Raw genomic sequence first — 19,743 nt, 5'->3', positions numbered from 1 at the left:
GGAAAAGTCAGGGCCTTGTTTGATAACACTTCTGTGCTAATTGTAATGGCAGCAATATATAAATAGCCATTTGCTACTTTCTTTAAGAATGCTTGCATGTTGACTTTTGTGGGTAGAAAGCAACAGAATTTTCTCTCCCCCCGCCAGATGCTTTCTTGCTATGCTTGACTGCAACTCTCCCCAGATCCAGTCAACAATAGTCAGCGGCTCGTGATGATCAAATGCGGCTTATACGTATATGCTTTCGTATTTTGCATGCTGGTTAGGAAAATCTGAGTAGGTGATAATATTGCCACACACTCTGGGAAGAAACCCTGAGGTTTGGTAGGAATACGAATGGGGCAGCATCATCTATACTAGTTGGTACATTCCAACGACTCTCTGCTTACTCAGATTTCTCTAACCAACATGCTCGGACTGAAGAAGCTGCTGGGTTGAGTGGTGAAATGTCTCAAACCAGCAAGAAAATAAGTCCAGTTGCCATGATTCTGCTTTCAGAGATCTCTAAAACTAGCCCTAAAACTACCAAAGAGACAAACCAGTATAAAGTCCATCCTCACCTGAGCAAGGACTTTTGTCTTTGGGCCAGGGTGTGTGGCCCGAGCTGTGGAAGGCTTAACCCTTGACTGTAAAAACTCTCCTTTTTTGTATCAACCAAGATTCCAGAAATGGGTTAAATGAACAAGATAGTAACAAATAATGTTTAAATTAAAGGAAGGAGGTGTGGCACCTAGAAATAAAGACTATGTTAATTTCCCCCCCCCCCCAATAGTTGGTTTTTCTTAATCCTGCCATATTTTTCCGTTGCTCTTTTAGCTAGCCTAACTTGAGCAGCGGTGTCTTGTAGTTGCTAAGCTCTGGGAAAATTCAGAAAATATTGCTTGATCTCCCATGTGAGTGTTTTAGCAGTTCCTAAGAAGGCTCCCCTCCCTTTCCTTCTGCCACTGCTTATGGTTTAAACAGGGGGTGTCAAACTTGCAATGTCACGTGACGTGACGTGATGTAGCGTGACTTTTTTCCCCATTGCTGGGAATGGGGTGGGTGCGGTTTTGCTATATATATATATATATATATATATATATATATATATATATATATATATATATTTGTGTAAATTACTAACAAAGAATTAAAGGGAAACTGAAATGCATTTCTGACTCTTTAGTCTTCATCAGTCAGCTATACCCTTCTGAGATTCGAACCTGGGCTGATTGCATATTAGGCAGTGTTATTTGCCTCTAAGCCACAAGGTCTCTCTCACTTTTTGTTAGCTATCTGCAAGGGAAGATATGTTTCAAATGTTAACTATTTAGTTAAAGAACCTTTAATTCTTTGTTAGTAATTTACACAAATATATGAACTGTCCAGTGTGACTACAGCCTGTTCGATGGCCTTCAAGATAGGCTGAAAACAGGAAATAAAGATTTGCTCCATGTTTGGGGCCTAGCAAGGTAATCTAAATAGTTAACATTTGAAACATATCTTCCCTTGCAGAAAGCTAACAAAAAGTGAGAGAGACCTTGTGGCTTAGAGGCAAATAACACTGCCTAATATGCAATCAGCCCAGGTTCGAATCTCAGAAGGGTATAGCTGACTGATGAAGACTAAAGGGTCAGAAATGCATTTCAGTTTCCCTTTAATTCTTTGTTAGTAATTTACACAAATATATGAACTGTCCAGTGTGACTACAGCCTGTTCGATGGCCTTCAAGATAGGCTGAAAACAGGAAATAAAGATTTGCTCCATGTTTGGGGCCTAGCAAGGTAATCTAAATAGTTAACATTTGAAACATATATATATATATATATATATATATATATATATATATATATATATATATATATATATATATATATATATATATATATATATATATTCCTATGTCTGTCTATCTATCTATCTATCTTATCTATCTATATCTCTATATCTATATCTATCTATATCTATCTATCTATCTATCTATCTATCTATCTATCTATCTATCTATCTATCTATCTATCTAAAAGGTCCACAGTGGAAGTGAGAGCTTTCACTAAAGAGGAGGTGCATGCTTGTTTGTTGAATCATGCCTCTCTGGGGCATTTTTTGCCAAAAGAAATGTGTTGATGTGCAACTGGCTGTATGTCTTTTTTGCCCTAGGATTACCCCAAAAACCGGCATCCTGGCTGGAGCAGAGGGTCTGTGGCCTACCATGCAGGTGAGTATCCAAGACCCAGCTCTGGCTGAATTCCATGTTACGTTGATTTCGCTGTATTTGCTTTCTCTAAAAGGCTACCATGGAGATGTCCACTGTCTAGCAACTTACAGAGGTTAAAACAGTACAGTTGCAGCAATTTAAAAGGTTACGTCACCTTTCAAAATATTGTCTGAAACAGCCTCTTATGTGGAAGGCGTATGAAGATGAAAGTAGCCTAGTCAGATGAGAATTCCTTCAGTTATGGTCTATGGCTTTTAACACCCCACTTCTTGCTAACCTCTCAAATAATATGTGAACATTATATTTTGCATTGCAGGTGAGCTAAGGGGGGGTGGGGTGGGGTGGGGGGAAGATGGTCCTGGGATCAGTTTCCAGATAGATCCAGGATGTGAAAGTTAAATGCTGTTTTCTGTGTACCACAGGGCGCCCCAGCATGGCTTTTGAACATTGGAGCTTCTTAAGAGTTGTTGAATGTTTATTTTTAAAGCTGGCCTGTTGGAATTAAAATCTAATATGTGTGAGTTTAGTAAATAAAAAGTAATTTATCCCTCTGAGATAAAAAAAATAAAGTACATTATCAACACTTGGATGAAACTGTTAGGTTTGGCAGTGGGAATGGATAGGGGATTGAGCAGAGGTCAGAGGTTTGATAATATATCCTCAGTTGCTCTCTGACATCTGAAAGATGAAAATGGGAGTATGTTGAATTTTTTTTTGTATGTTGGAATTGTTTTTTCTTGTTTTTAGTGGATAATATCAAAAGTTTTTGATTCCAAATCTGGAGTGATTTTTCTTCAGAGTGGATAGCAAAACGGAGCCTTGTCACTTTGCGGCAACGTTTGAGTATTACTCTGAGCTTCTATTGGTCTTGATTGTTTAAATAAGATACAGCATAATTAGCTAATTTGTTAGGGCAGTTAATCATTTAAGCACCTCTGACTAGTAGGAATAGATGCCAGACTAGAACAGCAAATATTGAATTTGTTGGATGTCATTTGTTCAAAATGAAGACAAAATAAGCATCATATAAAAAGCCTCCTTACTGGACATGGGAAAGGAATAATATCTCCTCTAAAATAATATTTTCCGCTACAATTTCTTGATAATTCTTCTAAGAGAGAAGAATTGCTGGCCAGTTCACTGTCTTCTTACCTATCCACTCATGGAAGTTATTAGTTAGCATTTCTCATAGGCTGATTTAAGTTTTGTTTTATTTTCATTTATTTTTTATTCTAGAGAATTTGAGGTTTCTGCTGGTTATCTCCATCTCATGATTTGATTGGTATTCTAGCTATGTAAGAATCCATATTTAGAGAACACCAAGAGCCCAACAGTTCAAGCCTGACTCCTCTTATTAAAACCAGATTGTTGGGGGCAATCAAGCTGACTTTGTAATAATGCCGCTTGGGGTGTGTGTGAAAGCCCTAATAAGCAGGCATATACATAAGATGAAGGCTACTGCTAAGCTTGTAAGCCGCCCTGAGTCTTTGGAATAAAAATAAAAATAAAATAAACTAGAAGACACAGCCAACCATAGATACTGCCTCTCGTGAGCTGAAGCTATGTCTCAGTTCCCTGTAGTATCAATCCCAGTAATGGCGAAGAAGCTATTTCTAGTCACCTATCTATCATTCTTCAGCTTCTTCTTAGGGTTCTCTTCATTGTCTTCTGGGGAATTCCTGAAAAGAGTTTAACATTTAGAATAGAATAGAGCTGGAAGGGACCTTGGAGGTCTTCTAGTCCAGCCCCCTGCTCAAGCAAGAAAACCTATACCATCTTAGACAAGTGACTGTCCAGTCTGTTCTTAAAAACCTCCAGCGATGGAGCGCTCACAATTTCTGGAGGCAAGCTGTTCCACTGGTTAATTGTCCTCACCATTAGGAAGTTTCTCCTTAATTCCAGGTTGCTTCCCTCTTTGGTCAGTTTCCAGCCCCTCTGTTGCTTTGGAGAATAGTTTGATGCCCTCTTCTTTTGGCAGCCCTTCAAATACTGGAGTAGTGCTATCATGTCGCCCCTGTTTCTTCTTTTCTTTAGACTAGCCCAGGGGTCAGCAACCTGAAACAGTGAAAGAGCCACTTAGAACCGGTTCCCTACAAAAGGAAAAACTGGGAGCCGCAAAAAATGTGTGCGCATGCGCGTACATGCACAGAACAGGGTTTGACTGAAGAGTGGAGCCGAGGCGAGATATGCACCTACCCTGCATATTTGAATTGATTGGTTGAACTTTTTTAGTCCCACTTTTTTTTTTTTTTTGGACTACACGTAGCAGAAGACTGGGAGCCGCAGGAGACGGCTGAAAGAGCTGCATGCGGCTCCGGAGCTGTGGGTTGCAGACCTTTGGACTAGCCAGACCCAAGTCCTGCAGCCGTTCTTCATACGTTTTAGTCTCCAGGCCTTGGATCATTTTAGTTGCTCTTCTCTGAACTTTTTCCAAGGTCTCAACATCATTTTTTGTAGTATGGTGACCAAAATTGGTTGCAGTATTCCAGGTGTGGTCTCACTAGGGTTTTATAAAGCGGTACTAATACTTTGTGCCTCTGTTTATGCAACCCAGAATTGTATTAGCTTTTTTGGCTGCTGCTGTACACTGCTGGCTCATAGTCAAGTGATTGTCCACTAGGACTCCAAGGTCCCTCTCACAGTTACTGTTTCTGAGCCAGGTGTCACCTAATCTGTCCTTATATTTTTTTTATTTTTCCTGCCTAGACGTAAAACTTTGCTTTTCTCCACATTGAAACTCATTTTGTTGGATAGGACCCATTATTCAAGTCTGTCAAGATCTTTTTGGATCCTGAGCTTGTCTTCTGGGTGTTGGCTACTCCTGCCAGTTTAGTGTGATGAGTTGCCTTTCAATTCCCTCATCTAAGTCATTAATGAAGATATTGAAGAGTACTGGGCCTAAGGCGGAATCTTGTGGTACCCCACTGCTTGCTTCTGTTTGATGCTTTTGATCCTTTTTTCCCTATTTCTGTTTTGTTTTAGATTCATACATGATCTGGCTTCAGCACAGCTAGTGGTTTCCAAGACTCCAATATCATAGTTTGTCATGCTGGCACAAATGTTTCATTTTTTAGTTTGGCATTTTTTACATCATATAATAGAGATACTCATGCTTAGTTTTGCACTTAGCTACTGGGCAACCATCAGCATAACGATAAGTAAAAATGATTCCTCACTAAAACCAAAGTCCTATAATTAGGTAGCGAAATGGAGTCTGCCTCATTTACAGAAACAACAATTAAGTCTGCATTAGCAAACCATGGTTAAAATAGCGATTCTCACTAGTAATCTCACAATAATTTCTTTCTATATGTTCACCCATGCTTAACCAACTGAGAACTGATGAAATCTGATATACCTGGGGGGAGATCTGAGAAGGTAAATATAGTTGCATAATTTGTGTGGGCTCTCGACTAGGATGAAGCCAACAAATTGTGGTTAAGCAATTTGTCTGCACTACGCTTCTGAGTACTTGGGAGAGAAAATAATTACCTGGCAAACAATTTAGCTCCCCCCCCCAAAAAAAATAGATTAGATCAGGCATGTCAAGCTGCCGGCCCGCAGGCCAGATGTGTCACACCAAAATCGCGCCCACCCCATTGCCGGCAATGGGGAAAAAGTCACGATACGTTGCGCGACGTCACGTGACGTCGTGAGTTTGACATGCCTGGATCAGATAATCTGGGAAAGAATAGAATAACTGTGGGGGAAGTTAAATCTTCAGCTGCTTATCAGTGATTCATGCTTTCCTTCTTGGCTGCTGGGATCTCAACAGATCCTGTGGTTATGTTTTCAGGCTTAAGGATCAGAAACTAACAGTGAAATTCAAAACCTCATAATTCAGCATATGTTGGGATGCTTATAAGAACAAGATCCAACTGTTCCTATATGCAGTTCTACTTACCAATAATGCCAAAAGTCATTGTTAGAAAGAAGCCAAAACAGATTAGCATGGAGTGTTTTGGCCAGCTGTCCATATACCTAGCAAATCTCGTTTTACATGTTGGGATCTGTTACTAAAAGTCTGTTCTTTAGATATCAGCTTATAGTCAGTTGCCTCATCTGGATCTGGGTATGGCTGTTTGTTTGTTTTTGTTTTCGCCCCATAAAAGTTAGAAAATATCTCCGATCTTCTTGCTGTTGCATTCTGTTGAGGGTGGGCTTGCTGATGTTTTCTGTACAGGTAGTCCTCAACTTAACAACCATTCATTTGAAGTTACAGCAGCATTGGAAAAAGCTGACCTTTCCCCCCCCACACACACACACACTTAAGGCCATTACAGCATCCCAACGGTCATGTGATCAAAATTTGGCTGCCTATGGCAACAGGCATGTATTTATGACAGTGGGGTCATGTGATCGCCATTTATAACCTTCCCAGCCAGCTTGTGACAAGCAAAGTCAATGGAGGAAGCCAGATTCCCTTAATGACTGCATGATTCCCTTAATGACTGCAGTGGTTCGCTTATCAACTGTGGCAAAATGGGCCGTAAAATGGGGCAAAACTTACTTAACATCTGCCTTGCTTAGCAATGGAGCTTTTGGGCTCAGTCGTTGTCGTAAATCGAGGGCTACTGGTATAATCAATAGTTTTTCAACTTTTGGATGCAAAGGACACATCGTACAGACAATTGATGAGGTAGCTGTATCCTGAGGGACATTTAAAACAGAGGGCCTTTCTGCCCTCCAGCTCTTCTAGAAATAATGAAAAAAGATGAAGATTTCAGAGCCACTCACTCATTCTAGGCAGCCATCTTAGCTGCCTCACACAACGACAATGAAAGGTTCCTTTCTCCCAAGATGCAAAAAAGGCTCCCCTCCTTCTTAAGAACTTCACAGTGAGAGCAAAAAGAATTGAAGCCGGCCCCAGAAAACAGCAGTTTGTGGCTAACCTGTGTCCTCTTCTAATAGGGTAAAAATAGTTCACTTAGATCTATGTAGAAGTACATTCCTGAGTGAACTGTTTTTCTTAATTCTGGAACGGGAGCACCATGAGGCCCCAAGGTCAACCTCCAGCTTCTGAAAGTCTTGCAAAAGTTACCACCAAATTATAATTTTTAATGTGACAGAGGGGGAAAAAAAATTAAACACGCTGAGAATAACTGCCCTTGATTTAATTGTAGCCAAGGAAAATCATTTTAGCCTTTCCATGAAGCTTGCTTACTTTCCAAAGCATGGGCCAACTTTTGATCTCCCTTTTAGAGGAAGACATGGAATGGCTTTGCCCAGGGAGGATTTATGGAGGATTTAGGAATGTCCGACACTGTTTAGGTTGGAACCCTTTGGCTTCAGGATGCTCGTTCTCCCCCACTTTTTGGAGCCAGGACACCAAGAATTACTTTGGTTCTAAGTAGCCCACTTCCAGAGATGTATAAAATCACACTCCAGAACTTGTGGGTCAGCCCCTCTGAGAAAATGGGACATTCTAAGCAGGATCGCTCCCAACAGGCCACTTTGGCACAACTCTGCTTGAAAGAAAGGGAAGGCACAGCTGCAGAAAAAAAAGTAGTGCATTAGCCTTCCGTCGCCCATAACCTGCTAGGTCTGGTCTCCTTTGCCCTTTCCCAACCACAGGGCTGTTTTTCTCTCATCGGCTGCTGTCCTCTTGATCTTCCTTCTTACGTTTACTGAGCCGAGGGGGATTCCCTAAAAGGCGCTCTTGCTGGCCAGCCTTCCATTATTTGAGACACGCTCTGGAATGTTTGCACAAGATTAGTCTCAAAGTTTCCTTGGCAGCAGGGGAAAATATTTACTGCCCATTTGCCAAGCACACCTCCCTCTTTCATGAAGACAAAGGGTCTTGGCCCCATGCCTTGTGTTCTGGGCACCCGCATCCGCTGCATAGCTGAAGTCGGGGAGAATAAAAGCACCGAGGCCTTTCAAGTGGTCTCTGCTCCACCTCTCCCTTCCTTTCTCCTTTTGTTCTCCTTTGCCTCTTGGGTTTCAGAGTTGTCTGGCTTTGATCATGGGTGGCACAATGCGTATGGTTTCCCCCCCCCCTCTTGTTGGCCCATCCCAGCAGAGCGCCTGATTGGCTGGAGCAATTTGTTTAGCCCTGGAGGGACCATACTGTAAATAGGCACTACAGGAAACTTTGTCAACTTTGAATGCTGGATAGGCGTCTTGCCAAAGGAGGCCTGCTTGAAATCAGAGCTGTTCATAAAGCAAGAGTTTATTATGGTGTTCCAGCACCAATTGTCTTCTATTTTTGACAGCTTTCCTCTGGGGCCGTGGTGGCACAGGTGGCACGCAGAGCCCTCTTTGTGGGCACACGGGCCGTCGCCCCAGTCCTAGGCCTTCAGCTGGGTTTTATAAAACCTTTTCGCTTTAGGCCTCTGCCACCGTGTGCAAAAACAAAAAAGGTTCAATCAATCAATCAATTTCAACTTCTCGGGGGAAAAAAAGATCTCGCAAAGTTGGAATTGATTGATTGAGCTTTTTAGTCCCACCCAGTCTGCCGTTACCACTGCAGCCACGCCCACCCAATGGGCCATACCCATCCAATTGGCCACACCCACCCGGCACCTGACAGTACACAAGTGGGTTTTGGGTTGGAGTTTGGGCACTTGGTCTCTAAAAGGTTCGCCATCACTGCTCTGGAGTATTAGGTACTTCCCCCTAACTTACTCTCCTTCAGATATGTGGCGTTCGCCCTTCAGTATGCAGTCTGAGAATTGTACTCCTAGACATCTGGAGGGTAGTGAATTGGGGAAATGAATGTATAATGGTGGTAACTGAATTGAGAAATTCTGTTCATGTTAGGAACTTTCTGTGGTGTGAGCATAGTCAAGAATGACCGACTGAAGACCTGGTAATCCAGGAGTGATCATATTTGCAAATAAACCCTTAAAACAGTCCTTGCTTGCAAAAATGATTAATTGTACAGGGGCGGGGTTGGCAAGGGAAATTAGAATGATCTTCCTCCCTACGGCTGCCTTCGGCCAGTTTCATTTCTATTTGTTGAAGATGGAAAGGCATCTCTTCACTAGCAGCCAGGTTGGGTGAGGAACATCTTTATGCAGTCTGTCTACTTGCCAGTACAGATGTCCCAAGCGTTCACCTACACAACATTCCCTACTGCTCGTGGCTTGCCTTTAAATTCAAATTTAGCTTCAGTGGCTTTGAGCCTAGCTCCAAGGATTTCCTGTCAGATGAAAAGAAGAGGTAGAACAATGCTCTGTTGCGCCTCTTCCAATAAGCCCCCAATTGCTTAGTTGGAGAAAAAAATTTTATTTATTTATTTATTTATTTTTTATTTTAATTCCATTTATATCCTGCCCTTCTCCGAAGACTCAGGGCGGCTTACAAGCTTAGCAGTAGCCTTCATTCTATGTATATGCCTGCTTATTAGGGCTTTCACACACACCCCCAAGCGGCATTATTACAAAGTCAGCTTAATTGTCCCCAACATTCTGGGTCCTCATTTTACCTACCTCGGAAGGATGGAAGGCTGAGTCAACCTTGAGCCTGGTGGGACGCGAACCTGCACTAGTTGCAGGCAGCTGGTGTTACTTAAGGAGGCATTAGCCCACTGCTCCACCAAGGCTCAATTTACATCTCTTAAATGGTGCGTTTTTGGTGTTTGTACTGTCCTGTTTCTTTATGGCTTTGGAATCCCCAGACCTAGAAAAATAGAGCCGTTCCTGGGCCAGTTTCTGAATGTCGAGTAAAAGGGATTGGGCAATTCCTAAAATCCCTAATTTCACCAAATAGCACAGAATTTGTCCTGTGCCAAATTCTCAGTAATCCTTTCTATCCCTGCGTGATGACTGAGGTGGTGCTTGGTTAACTTAGCCTGATATTTCTTCAACTGGGCTTGGAACTCCTAACATTTCTAGCAGCTTCTTTTATTTTGCCGGTATTATTTGAAGGCAAACTGGAGATCCAGAAACTTCATGCGCTGATGGTTGTTCCCCCCCCTCTCTCTCTCTCTCTCTCTCTCTCTCTCTCTCTCCCCTCTCTCTCTCTCTCTCTCTCTCTCTTTTTTTTTTTTTTAACAGATGATGGCAAAATCTTCCATGGAAGTGGAGTGGGAGACCCCTTTGGCCCCCGTTGCTATAAAGGAGATATTATGGGTTGTGGAATCATGTTTCCACGTGACTACATCCTTGATAGTGAGGGTGAGTATCTGGAGGATACTGTGCTAGTTAAAGGAATTAAGAAATAACAACAATATAGCAGGTGTTTCTAGAGTGGCAGATTGCATGTTGTAGAATAGAATTAGACGGCCATTTTCTGTAGACCATGTTATAATGGGGTTAGCAGCTTGCTGCCTCTCTGCTGAATCTGTTTCATTGGAAGGAGGTATTGCTGACCCCATGATTATGAAAAGGGGTGCGCAGATAGACTGGTGGCTTGGGATTGGCAGTCCCGTGTAATTGTATCAGGCGGGACACCCTCAGATAAGAGTGTCAGTTGGACTGTAGAGAAGATCTTCTCATCCAGGTACAATCCCGAAGAAGTTACTTTTTTTTTTTTTTTTAATTGAAAAGTTTTAAAAATACAGTTTTCCTTTAAAAAACCCCCTTCCCCCTCCCTCCTCCCCTCCCTACCTCCCCCCTTCCCCCCCCTCCCCCCCTCCCTCCTCCCCCCCCACCTCCCCCTAACCCCCCTCCCCCCCCCGGACTTCCCAGAGCTAAATACAAGGTATATATATATAAAAAAGCAATCATAAACAACCATATACTAACAACTATAAATTCTAAAATCCATCACTCTCTAACTTATATAGGATCAAACAAAACTTAGCATTATTAAATATATATAGAAGACAAAATAAAAAAAGAAAAAAGAAAACGAAAGAAGACTTATTCAAATGCTAGATAAAACTTCTTGACCCTATACTTATTCTGGATAAACTCAATCCATTTTCTCCATTCCATAATATAATGTTCTTGCGAGTAATCTTTCAAATAGGCCGAAATCTTCGCCATCTCTGCCAAGTCGGAAACCTTTAAAATCCACTCTTGTATAGTCGGCAGTTCCTCTTTCTTCCAATATTGACCTATCAAAAGTCTTGCTGCCGTAACTAAATTCAACATCAACTTAGAGTCCACAACTGTAGCGTCAACAATTATTCCCAACAAAAAAAATTGCGGACAAAACTTTATCCTCCGTTTAAAAATCTTCTGCATATTCCACCAGACTTTTATCCAAAAAGCCTTGACCTTTTTACATGTCCACCATATGTGAAAATATGTTGCCTCTTCATCACCACACCTCCAACATTTAGGCTGATAATTCGGATACATACTTGCAAGCTTTTTAGGATCTAGATGCCATCTATAAAACATTTTGTAAAAGTTCTCTCTTAAACTTTGAGCTTGAGTGAATTTTACATTCCTCACCCAGATCTTTTCCCACGTGTCCATTGTAATAACTTCCTGAATGTTTTGGGCCCATTTTATCATACAATCCTTAACAAGCTCTGTTTCTGAATCGATCTCTATCAATGCAAGATATATCCGTTTAATATGTGCTGGTCCTTGATTTCTAATTTGCTTTATCAAATTTTCATCAGTCGTTGCAAATCCATTTTTTTGGTCTTCTTTCCACCTGGCCTGTAACTGAATATATTGAAACCAAGTCTGAACAACCTTCTCTTCTCGCAAGAAACTATATGATTTCAAGCACCAAATATTCCTTTCCAAACTTAAAATTTCCTTGTAAGTAGTCTCATCATGTTTGAAACCAGCATGTATATTTTCTATTGCGTGTTTTGGGATTGCCCACAATGGTATCTTGCTGCTTAACTTATGTCTATACTTCTTCCAAACTCTCAGCAATGCCTGTCTTAAAATATGCATCCTAAACACAGTATCTACCTTCTTATCATACAACAAATATGCATGCCAGCCAAACAACAGATCATGGCCCTCAAGATTTAATAACCTCGATTGTGTCAAATTAATCCAATCACTTATTCCTACTAGTGCAGCAGCTTCATAATATAATTTAAAATTAGGCATTTTAAGGCCACCTCTCTCACGAGTATCCTGCATAATCTTAAGTTTAACTCGTGGCTTTTTCCCTGCCCACACAAATTTATTGATACCACGCTGCCATTCCTCCAAGTTAGAGTCTTTCTTAAGAATCGGTATCATTTGAAATAAGAATAAAAATTTGGGCAGGACATTCATTTTCACTGCTGCAATCCGTCCCAACAAAGACAATTGCAATTTTTCCCAACTCTCCAGTTCTTTTTGAATTTTCCCCCATAACTTTTCATAATTATTTTTATATAGCTTTGTATTAGAGGGCGACAAAATCACCCCCAAATATTTAACCCTTTTAACAATCTCAAATCCAGTTAATCCTTCTAGGAGAGCCTTCTGCGAAACTGTCATATTTCTAGCCAAAATTTTAGTTTTCTGTATATTTACTTTAAATCCAGAAACCTTCCCATATTGTGTTATTATCTCCATCAGGTCCACAACAGAGTTCTCTGGCTGGGTCACTGTAACAACCAGATCATCTGCAAATGCTCTCAATCTGTAATCCTGATCTCCAACTTGTATCCCCTTAATTTTTTCCGAATTCCGAATCTTAACCAATAATATCTCTAATGTTAATATAAATAACAAGGGCGATAGCGGACAGCCTTGCCTTGTGCCCTTCTCAATATTACATACTGTTGTCAAACTATTGTTAACTATAATTCGGGCAGTTTGTTTTTGGTATAATGCCCTAATCGGTTGTAAAAATTTTTCCCCAAAATCCATTTTGTCTAAAACTTTCAACAAAAATTGCCAGTTCAATTGATCAAAAGCCTTTTCAGCATCTAAAAAGATTAGCGCAGCAGAGATCTGGTTGTGCCTTTCCAAAAACTCTAACACATCAACTATATGTCTCACATTAGTTTTCATTTGTCTTCCACTAATAAACCCCGTTTGGTCCCCATGAATCACCTGTTGCAGAACCCTCATCAGTCTATTAGCCAAAACCTTAGCAAATATCTTATAATCTGTATTTAAAAGCGATATCGGTCTGTAATTTTTAACTAAAGTAGCATCCTGGTCTTCCTTCGGAATCAAAGAGATAAAAGCTGTTCTCCAAGACGGGGGCACCTTTCCCCCCCTCTGGATTGTCTGGAACAGTTCCTTTAACGGTTTTATCATCTCTAATTGTAAGTTTTTATAATAGGCCGCAGTCAAGCCATCAGTGCCTGGTGCTTTATCCACCTTCAGTTCCTTAATAGCTGTAAAAATTTCTTCTTCTGTAATCAGTTGGTTAATCCCCTCTTTTTGTACTTGCGTAAGAACCGGGATGCTAGCCTTCTCCAAATACGTATCAATATCTTTTGCATTAATGTCCTCTTTAGTATATAATTTCGAATAAAAATCCACAAAGGCATCCTTAATAAGATTCTGTTGATACACAACCCTTCCTTTATGCTCAATCTTATCTATATTAGATGCCCTTTGTTTTTTCCTCAGTCTATAAGCCAACCATCTGCCTGGCTTATTAGCATTGCAAAAAGTATTATGCCTAGCAAACCGCAGATTGGTCGCCACTTGATCAGCCATTAATTTATCAAATTGTCCTCGTAACAGTCTAATAGCCTCCTTGATCTTCACCTCCTCTGGGTTCAAAATCAAAGCCTTTTCTTTTTCCTTTATTTCATTCTCCAGTTCTTTCCTTCTAGTTTCCACTGCACGTCTATGTCTATTATTCATATATATCAACACCCCTCTCATATAGGCCTTGCTAGCATCCCAAACCATATCCATAGAGGTACCCTTATTCATATTCATCTCAAAAAAATCCTTCATCCGCTGTTTGCATTCTTCCACATTTCTCTGATTTCTAAACAAATTCTCATTTACGCGCCATGAGCGTCTATCTCCTCTTTCCTTATCAATCTCCAACCACACTGGACTGTGATCAGAGATAATTCTTGCGCAGATTTTCACCTTTTTAGTTCTCAAAAGAAGATCATTAGTCAACAAAATAAAATCAATCCTCGAAAAAGATTGGTGTCTATCAGAATAAAATGTATAATCCTTCTCCCGCAAATGTCTCTCACGCCAAATATCTCGCAATTCCAGGTCATCCTTCATTTCAAAAAAAGATTTAGGCAGTCTAGCATGACTTGGAATGCGTTTAAAGGCTCCAGCCTTATCCAACTGTACATCCATAACTCCATTCCAGTCCCCCATAAAAATAAAGGATTTATAATCCAACTGGGTAAGCTTTGTATGAAGTAAACTAAAAAAGTCAGCTTGTTGTTGATTTGGAGCATATAATCCAACTAAAAGCGTCTTTTTACCTTCAAACAACAGCTCGATCATAACATATCTTCCATGCTTATCTGCTTCAATTAGGTCCGCTGTTAAGGCACTTTTAACATAAACAACCACTCCATTTTTCTTATTCTCTGCAGAAGCAACAAATTGCGTACCCAGCCTCGAGTTCAATAAATACTTTTGATCCAAAACTCTAATATGCGTTTCTTGCAGGCATATAACATCTATCTTAAATTGTTTTAAATATTGAAAAACTTTCTTCCTCTTCTGTGGTGAGTTTAGTCCATTAACATTCCAGGTTAAAAATTTAGTTGCCATGTATATCCTCGAGAAGCTCTTGGACCACAGCTTTGATAGGACTGGTTACTTTAGGCCGTGCTCCTCCCACAGCTTGGCTATGAATGCGATGTGAAGAATCTGAAGACTTTTGCTGATCTTGTTCTTTTATTTTCTTTGCTCGTTTTAAAGCAGCACGCGTCACTCTTTGCTCTCTAGGATCATCCAAAGAGATTGTAGCTTGATCTCCTCCAGCACCATTTTCCTCTGTTTCCTCCTCTTGTTGTTCTTCTTCTCCAGATCCCTTTCCAGCTTCCAGGAGCGTTAATGGGGTTGCTTTTAAAACATTATTGTAGAAATCACGTGCTTGTTTCACAGTAATCAGCCTATACCTTTTACCTTCATACATCACCATCAGCCCCTCTGGAATCTCCCATCTGAACCTTATATCTCTTTGCTTGAGCTCTTGCACAAGAAATGTATAGTCCTTTCTTCCCCTTAAAATCCTTGGAGGAATTTCTTTTAAAACCAAGACTTCTTGTTCAGCAATCACAACCTTAGCATCATAGGCAGCTTGTATAACTTGATCTCTAATTTCTCTTTTTGCAAAATAAACCACCACATCTCTAGGCAACTTTCTCTGTCTGGCAATCCATGAATTCACCCGAAACACTTTATCCATAGCTGCTCTTATTTCAGATGCTGGCTGGTTCAATACCCCTTCGAGAGCCTCAGAGATCAGCTGCTTTAAATCTTCTTTAACATTCTCTTTTAAGCCTCTAATTCTGACAGCAAACTGCATCTGGTAATATTGGGCATGGCTTAACTCCCTTTCCAACTTGCCTCTTTCAATTTCATTCTCCCATGCTTTTACTTCTAGTATAGCATTCCTTTGAGCCAAATCATCCACTTTTTCATCTAAATCTTCCACACATTCCGCCACTTTATGCACTGAAGTCAAAATGTCTACCTTCATCACGCTGTACTTCTGTTCCATCCTCTCTTCCATTCTTTCCTCAAATTTCTCCAATTTCTCCTCCATCTGTGCAAATTTATCAGCAATTGATTGATTAATTGATTCCAAAAGTACCTGGGCATGTTTATCCAAGGCATCTCGCAAATCCTTCGATGTCAGCACTTCAGGAGGGTGCAATGCCTGTAGTGATGATTGTTGCACCGGCGAGGATCCTCCACTCCGAAGAGTTTTAGAGGGAGGTTTAGCCGCCATCTTTTAATCCTCAATTATGACGCACTTTCAATTAAAGTTTAAAAAGTCCAACAAGTTAGAGAGTACAGTAAAATAGTCCTCTTCACCTTTTCCTCTTGTACCGCTCTGCCTGCTCCTTTAAATCATAGTCCTTTCTTCAGGCAGGGATGGTTCGCAGACGCCTGGCTCTGCTCCAGGAAGTTCGGAGCAGAGACGACGGCCAGCTGGGAGCAACCCAGGCTTCGGGGGAGTTCGATCCTTCAGCCGCCCAAGCTCGAAGCTCAGGCGGCCTCGGAGAACTCTACCCCTACCTGGGGCCTCACCCCCTCCTCTTCTCCCGAGGAGGGGGCTTCAATTTCGCCCGAACAGCTGATCGGCGCTGTTTCGGGCGAAAAAACAAACAGCTGAGCCGCGGGCAGCCAGGGGAGGCTGTCTTCAGCGCCGCGCCGCCAGCGGAAGTCCCCGAAGAAGTTACTTTTGATATCTTAGAAGAATTGGAAAGCAGCGAGCACAATTCGAGGAAAAGCAGGTCCATGTTTGGGTGCCGTTCATTCTTTTGGTGGTGATTTGGAGCTGGCTTTTCTCAATCCTTACCTCTCAAGGTTGTGAAAGCCCCTCCTGTAAATACCAGGGGCAATTGCCTTCTTTAGACATGATCAAGCAAGCCTTCCTTTCAGCCTGGCTTTTAATAATATTTAGTCATTTAGACGCCTCTAATGTGAGTTTCATGTGGATTGGAATCTGTTCTCTCTTAAGGTATTTAAATTGTAATGTATATTGGCCTAAGCTCTTTGGAAAGGCTGATGCAGAACTAAAATACTACTATTTCCACTATTGCTGTCTCTCTAAAAATATATGCGGGCAATTATTAGCCGTCACAAATGGCAAGACAGCTAGTTTACAAACCTGAATTAAATTGATTTGTGGTCACAAATAGGACTGCAGCTTTGTAAAACTTCAGGCTGCCCCTAAGCTCTAGTGGCGCGATTTTCTTACTTTTGGAACCATGAAGCTGCTGATATTTCCCCCTGCGGTTGGATTGTACCTTGCTTACAAGACTGCCCCTACAGTCCAGATTGTTGACTAGCTTGTACTGGAGACTGACAAAACCAATTGGGAGCGACCCTCCCCTGATACAGCAAAGACGGCTGCTGCCACGCTGCCTTACGCGCTTAATACTGAAGCAGAGTGCTTGGGCAGGAACGTTAAAGGAAATAAAATGGGGGTTGGGGGGGGGCAGAAGTAACAAAAAATTCTGCACGACTCTTATGACCCTGGGAAAGCGAAGGCCCGTAGATGCCAAACAGAAACAACAGGTCAATGGATCACAGTTTCATTTCTACGGTGGGAATCTGAAAATCTGCAAGAGTCGCATGGGATTTTGGGTGCCCTTGTAGGTGACAGCGATGACAGCTGTGACACGGTGGCTATCCGAGCCAAACCACGGGGAGTGAGGAATGTCTTATATCTGCATCAGGAGGCGGATGAGGATGAGGATGAAGAAGAAGAGGGGGAAGACGCGGAACAGGAACACGAGGGCAAGAAAGTTGTGGTAAGTGCCAGAAGAACTGGTTAATACGCAAGCGTACAACAAGGCTGGGGGGGCTTCTGCTGAAGCTAAACCATCGGGGCTGCAGTGCTTCTCCTAGCTAAAACCGTCCGCTTGGTTGGGATAACTGTGGCTGAAGAGGGCAAGTCATTTGGGCTGCTTGTCTTCTCTTAGTGCTGGGGGTGGTGGTGGGGGGAAATCCTATGAGCAAGATTAAAAAGTGTTAGCAAATACTGCTTGATCACAATTGGGACTCAAGCTTACCGCTGGGACTTAATTTCAAATGCAGGGATTGTTATTACTCTTGGAATGCAGCTTCTCAGGGTATTTTGTGTGTTTCATTTTTCCTCCTAGCCCTCAGGGCTACAACCATAAATATGTAGCAGGACCTGATGTGGGATATTGAAAAGAAAAAAAGAAAAAGCAGTATTTTACTGCGAGGACATGTTTTCTCTTGACGTACAGATGCCGACAAACATAAACTACGCTTAATGGATTGCCTTAAAACGCAGAGCACTATTTAAGGTCACAGAAGGCAGTTGGAAGAATTTAAGCTCCTTTTCTCAGAGTTCTGCTTGTGAGACTTCATCAAGCATGAGTCATGAGAAACTGTTTTTATGTACTGGCGTCCACACATGAACTTTCTTTTCAGCATATGGCTCTCTTGATCCTTCATGCTGCGCCCATTGGCACCCTCGTCTCTTGTGCTTTTAAGGGCCACGCTCAGGATGCGTCACAGGGCCTGGTTGCGAAAGTTCACATTGCGAACCCTTTCGATCTGGTCCTGCAAGGTGACATCCGCAGCCTTTGGTAGATACCCCGCCTGCTTCTTGTGATGTTAGCCTGCAGTCCGACTGGAAAGGATTCTCCTCTGAAGCTGCTCTGCCTGGATGCAGCTTTATAGCTTTTCCAGGACAGGCAACAATCTTCTTGGAAGCAGCCATAGTATTTCAGACAGCAGGCGAGATGTAGTGGCATCAGTGACAGGAAAGATTTGGCTGGAACTTTGGGGACACTGAATTAAGGGCTCCTTTGGGACAGCTTTGATATTGCATATTCGAAACAGTATTATAGTTTTGTTGCTTGTTTTTTTTTTATAAAAGATCTTAATGCCAAGAGTCTTACTCACAGTTCTTAGTTATTTTCATATGACAGATTTTGGAAGATTTATCTGACATCTGACCCAGCCAATACAGATTCCCTCAGGGTCAAAGTTTCTTGTTTTTTTTCCCCTCCCTGTCTCCACCAGGTGTTCTTCACCCGCAACGGAAAGATTATTGGCAAGAAAGAGGCGGTGGTGCCATCCGGGGGCTTTTACCCCACCATTGGGATGCTGAGCAGTGGGGAGAAGGTCAAGGTGGATCTGCATCCACTCAGCGGCTAAAGATCGAGGGCTGGAGAATACATCTCTTCTGCCACTCCGCAGGCTGCCGGATAGCTCCGGCTGTTCTCCATTGCAACTTCGGCCATTGCCTCCGGGGGGGGGGTGACCTTCTTGACGTGGGGCCATATAGAGATATTTGTCTATCTAATAACACCTGAGCCACTTTCCTTGTCTCTTTCCTGCCTGCTTGATTGCAACTGTTTTAATACTGGAAAACTCTTGAGGCTCTTATTTCCAAGCAGGTCAGGGATTCGTTCCTGGAACACAACCCCTATCTCTTCTCTGCTCATAATGTTCCATTAATTACTGTTTCTGAGGCCAGGACGGCCCTCGAGTTTACATGGTTGACAAAAGAGACCGGAATATGGCCTAGCCTTATTCAACTCTGGGGTGTCCATGATCCTGTTTCTAAGGGGATTATTGAATTGCAGATGGAACAGATCAGTTCCTCTTGCCCAATGATACGAACGATTTGCATGATTATATCTGGTACACTGGACACCTCATTCTCCAGCGAGAGCCAGTCTCAAAAGTCTTATCCGATGTATTTTTCTCCTGAGCCCATCAGTGCAGAAAAATCCTATGTCATTTTTTTTTTAAAAAAAAATTATGGGCTCCATAGTTTAACCTAAGCCGGCATTTAAGAAACTCCCAGGATCCAGCTTGCTTTTTTCAAGGAGTTTTGGGAGGACGATGGAAAGTCAGGGAAGACTCTTTCTTGGACTATACTTCCTAACTGATGTTTGATAAGCCAAGATCCAGCACTTTTCCCCCTCCCCCGAATCATAGTTTACAGATGAAGTTTAACTAGAATTGTAATGAATTCTCTGCTGTCCTACTCAGCTAATCTCGGGGATGGTGGGTGGGTGGGTGGGTGGGATGTCA

The 19,743-nt window shown here is 41.9% G+C and overlaps 1 protein-coding gene across 4 annotated transcripts in view; it reads left to right on the top strand.

The window, feature by feature from the left end:
- SPRYD3 (SPRY domain containing 3) overlaps positions 1–19,706 on the top strand; it is a 53,543-nt gene extending 33,837 nt beyond the window's left edge. For all 4 annotated transcript variants that reach the window (XM_081321370.1, XM_081321373.1, XM_081321371.1 and 1 more), the window contains exons 8-11: positions 2,140–2,197; positions 10,198–10,317; positions 17,323–17,477; positions 18,724–19,706. In XM_081321370.1, the coding sequence (XP_081177496.1) occupies positions 2,140–2,197; positions 10,198–10,317; positions 17,323–17,477; positions 18,724–18,858 (468 nt within the window). In that variant the 3' untranslated portion in view covers positions 18,859–19,706. The remainder of the gene's footprint in view (positions 1–2,139; positions 2,198–10,197; positions 10,318–17,322; positions 17,478–18,723) is intronic.
- Positions 19,707–19,743: the final 37 nt, after the last annotated feature.

This window comes from Vipera berus, assembly GCF_964194415.1.
Source record: "Vipera berus genome assembly, chromosome: 2".
Classification (NCBI taxonomy): domain Eukaryota; kingdom Metazoa; phylum Chordata; class Lepidosauria; order Squamata; family Viperidae; genus Vipera; species Vipera berus.
The sequence above is the reverse complement of the archived record's forward strand: the minus strand, read 5'-3'. Positions and strand labels throughout refer to the sequence as shown.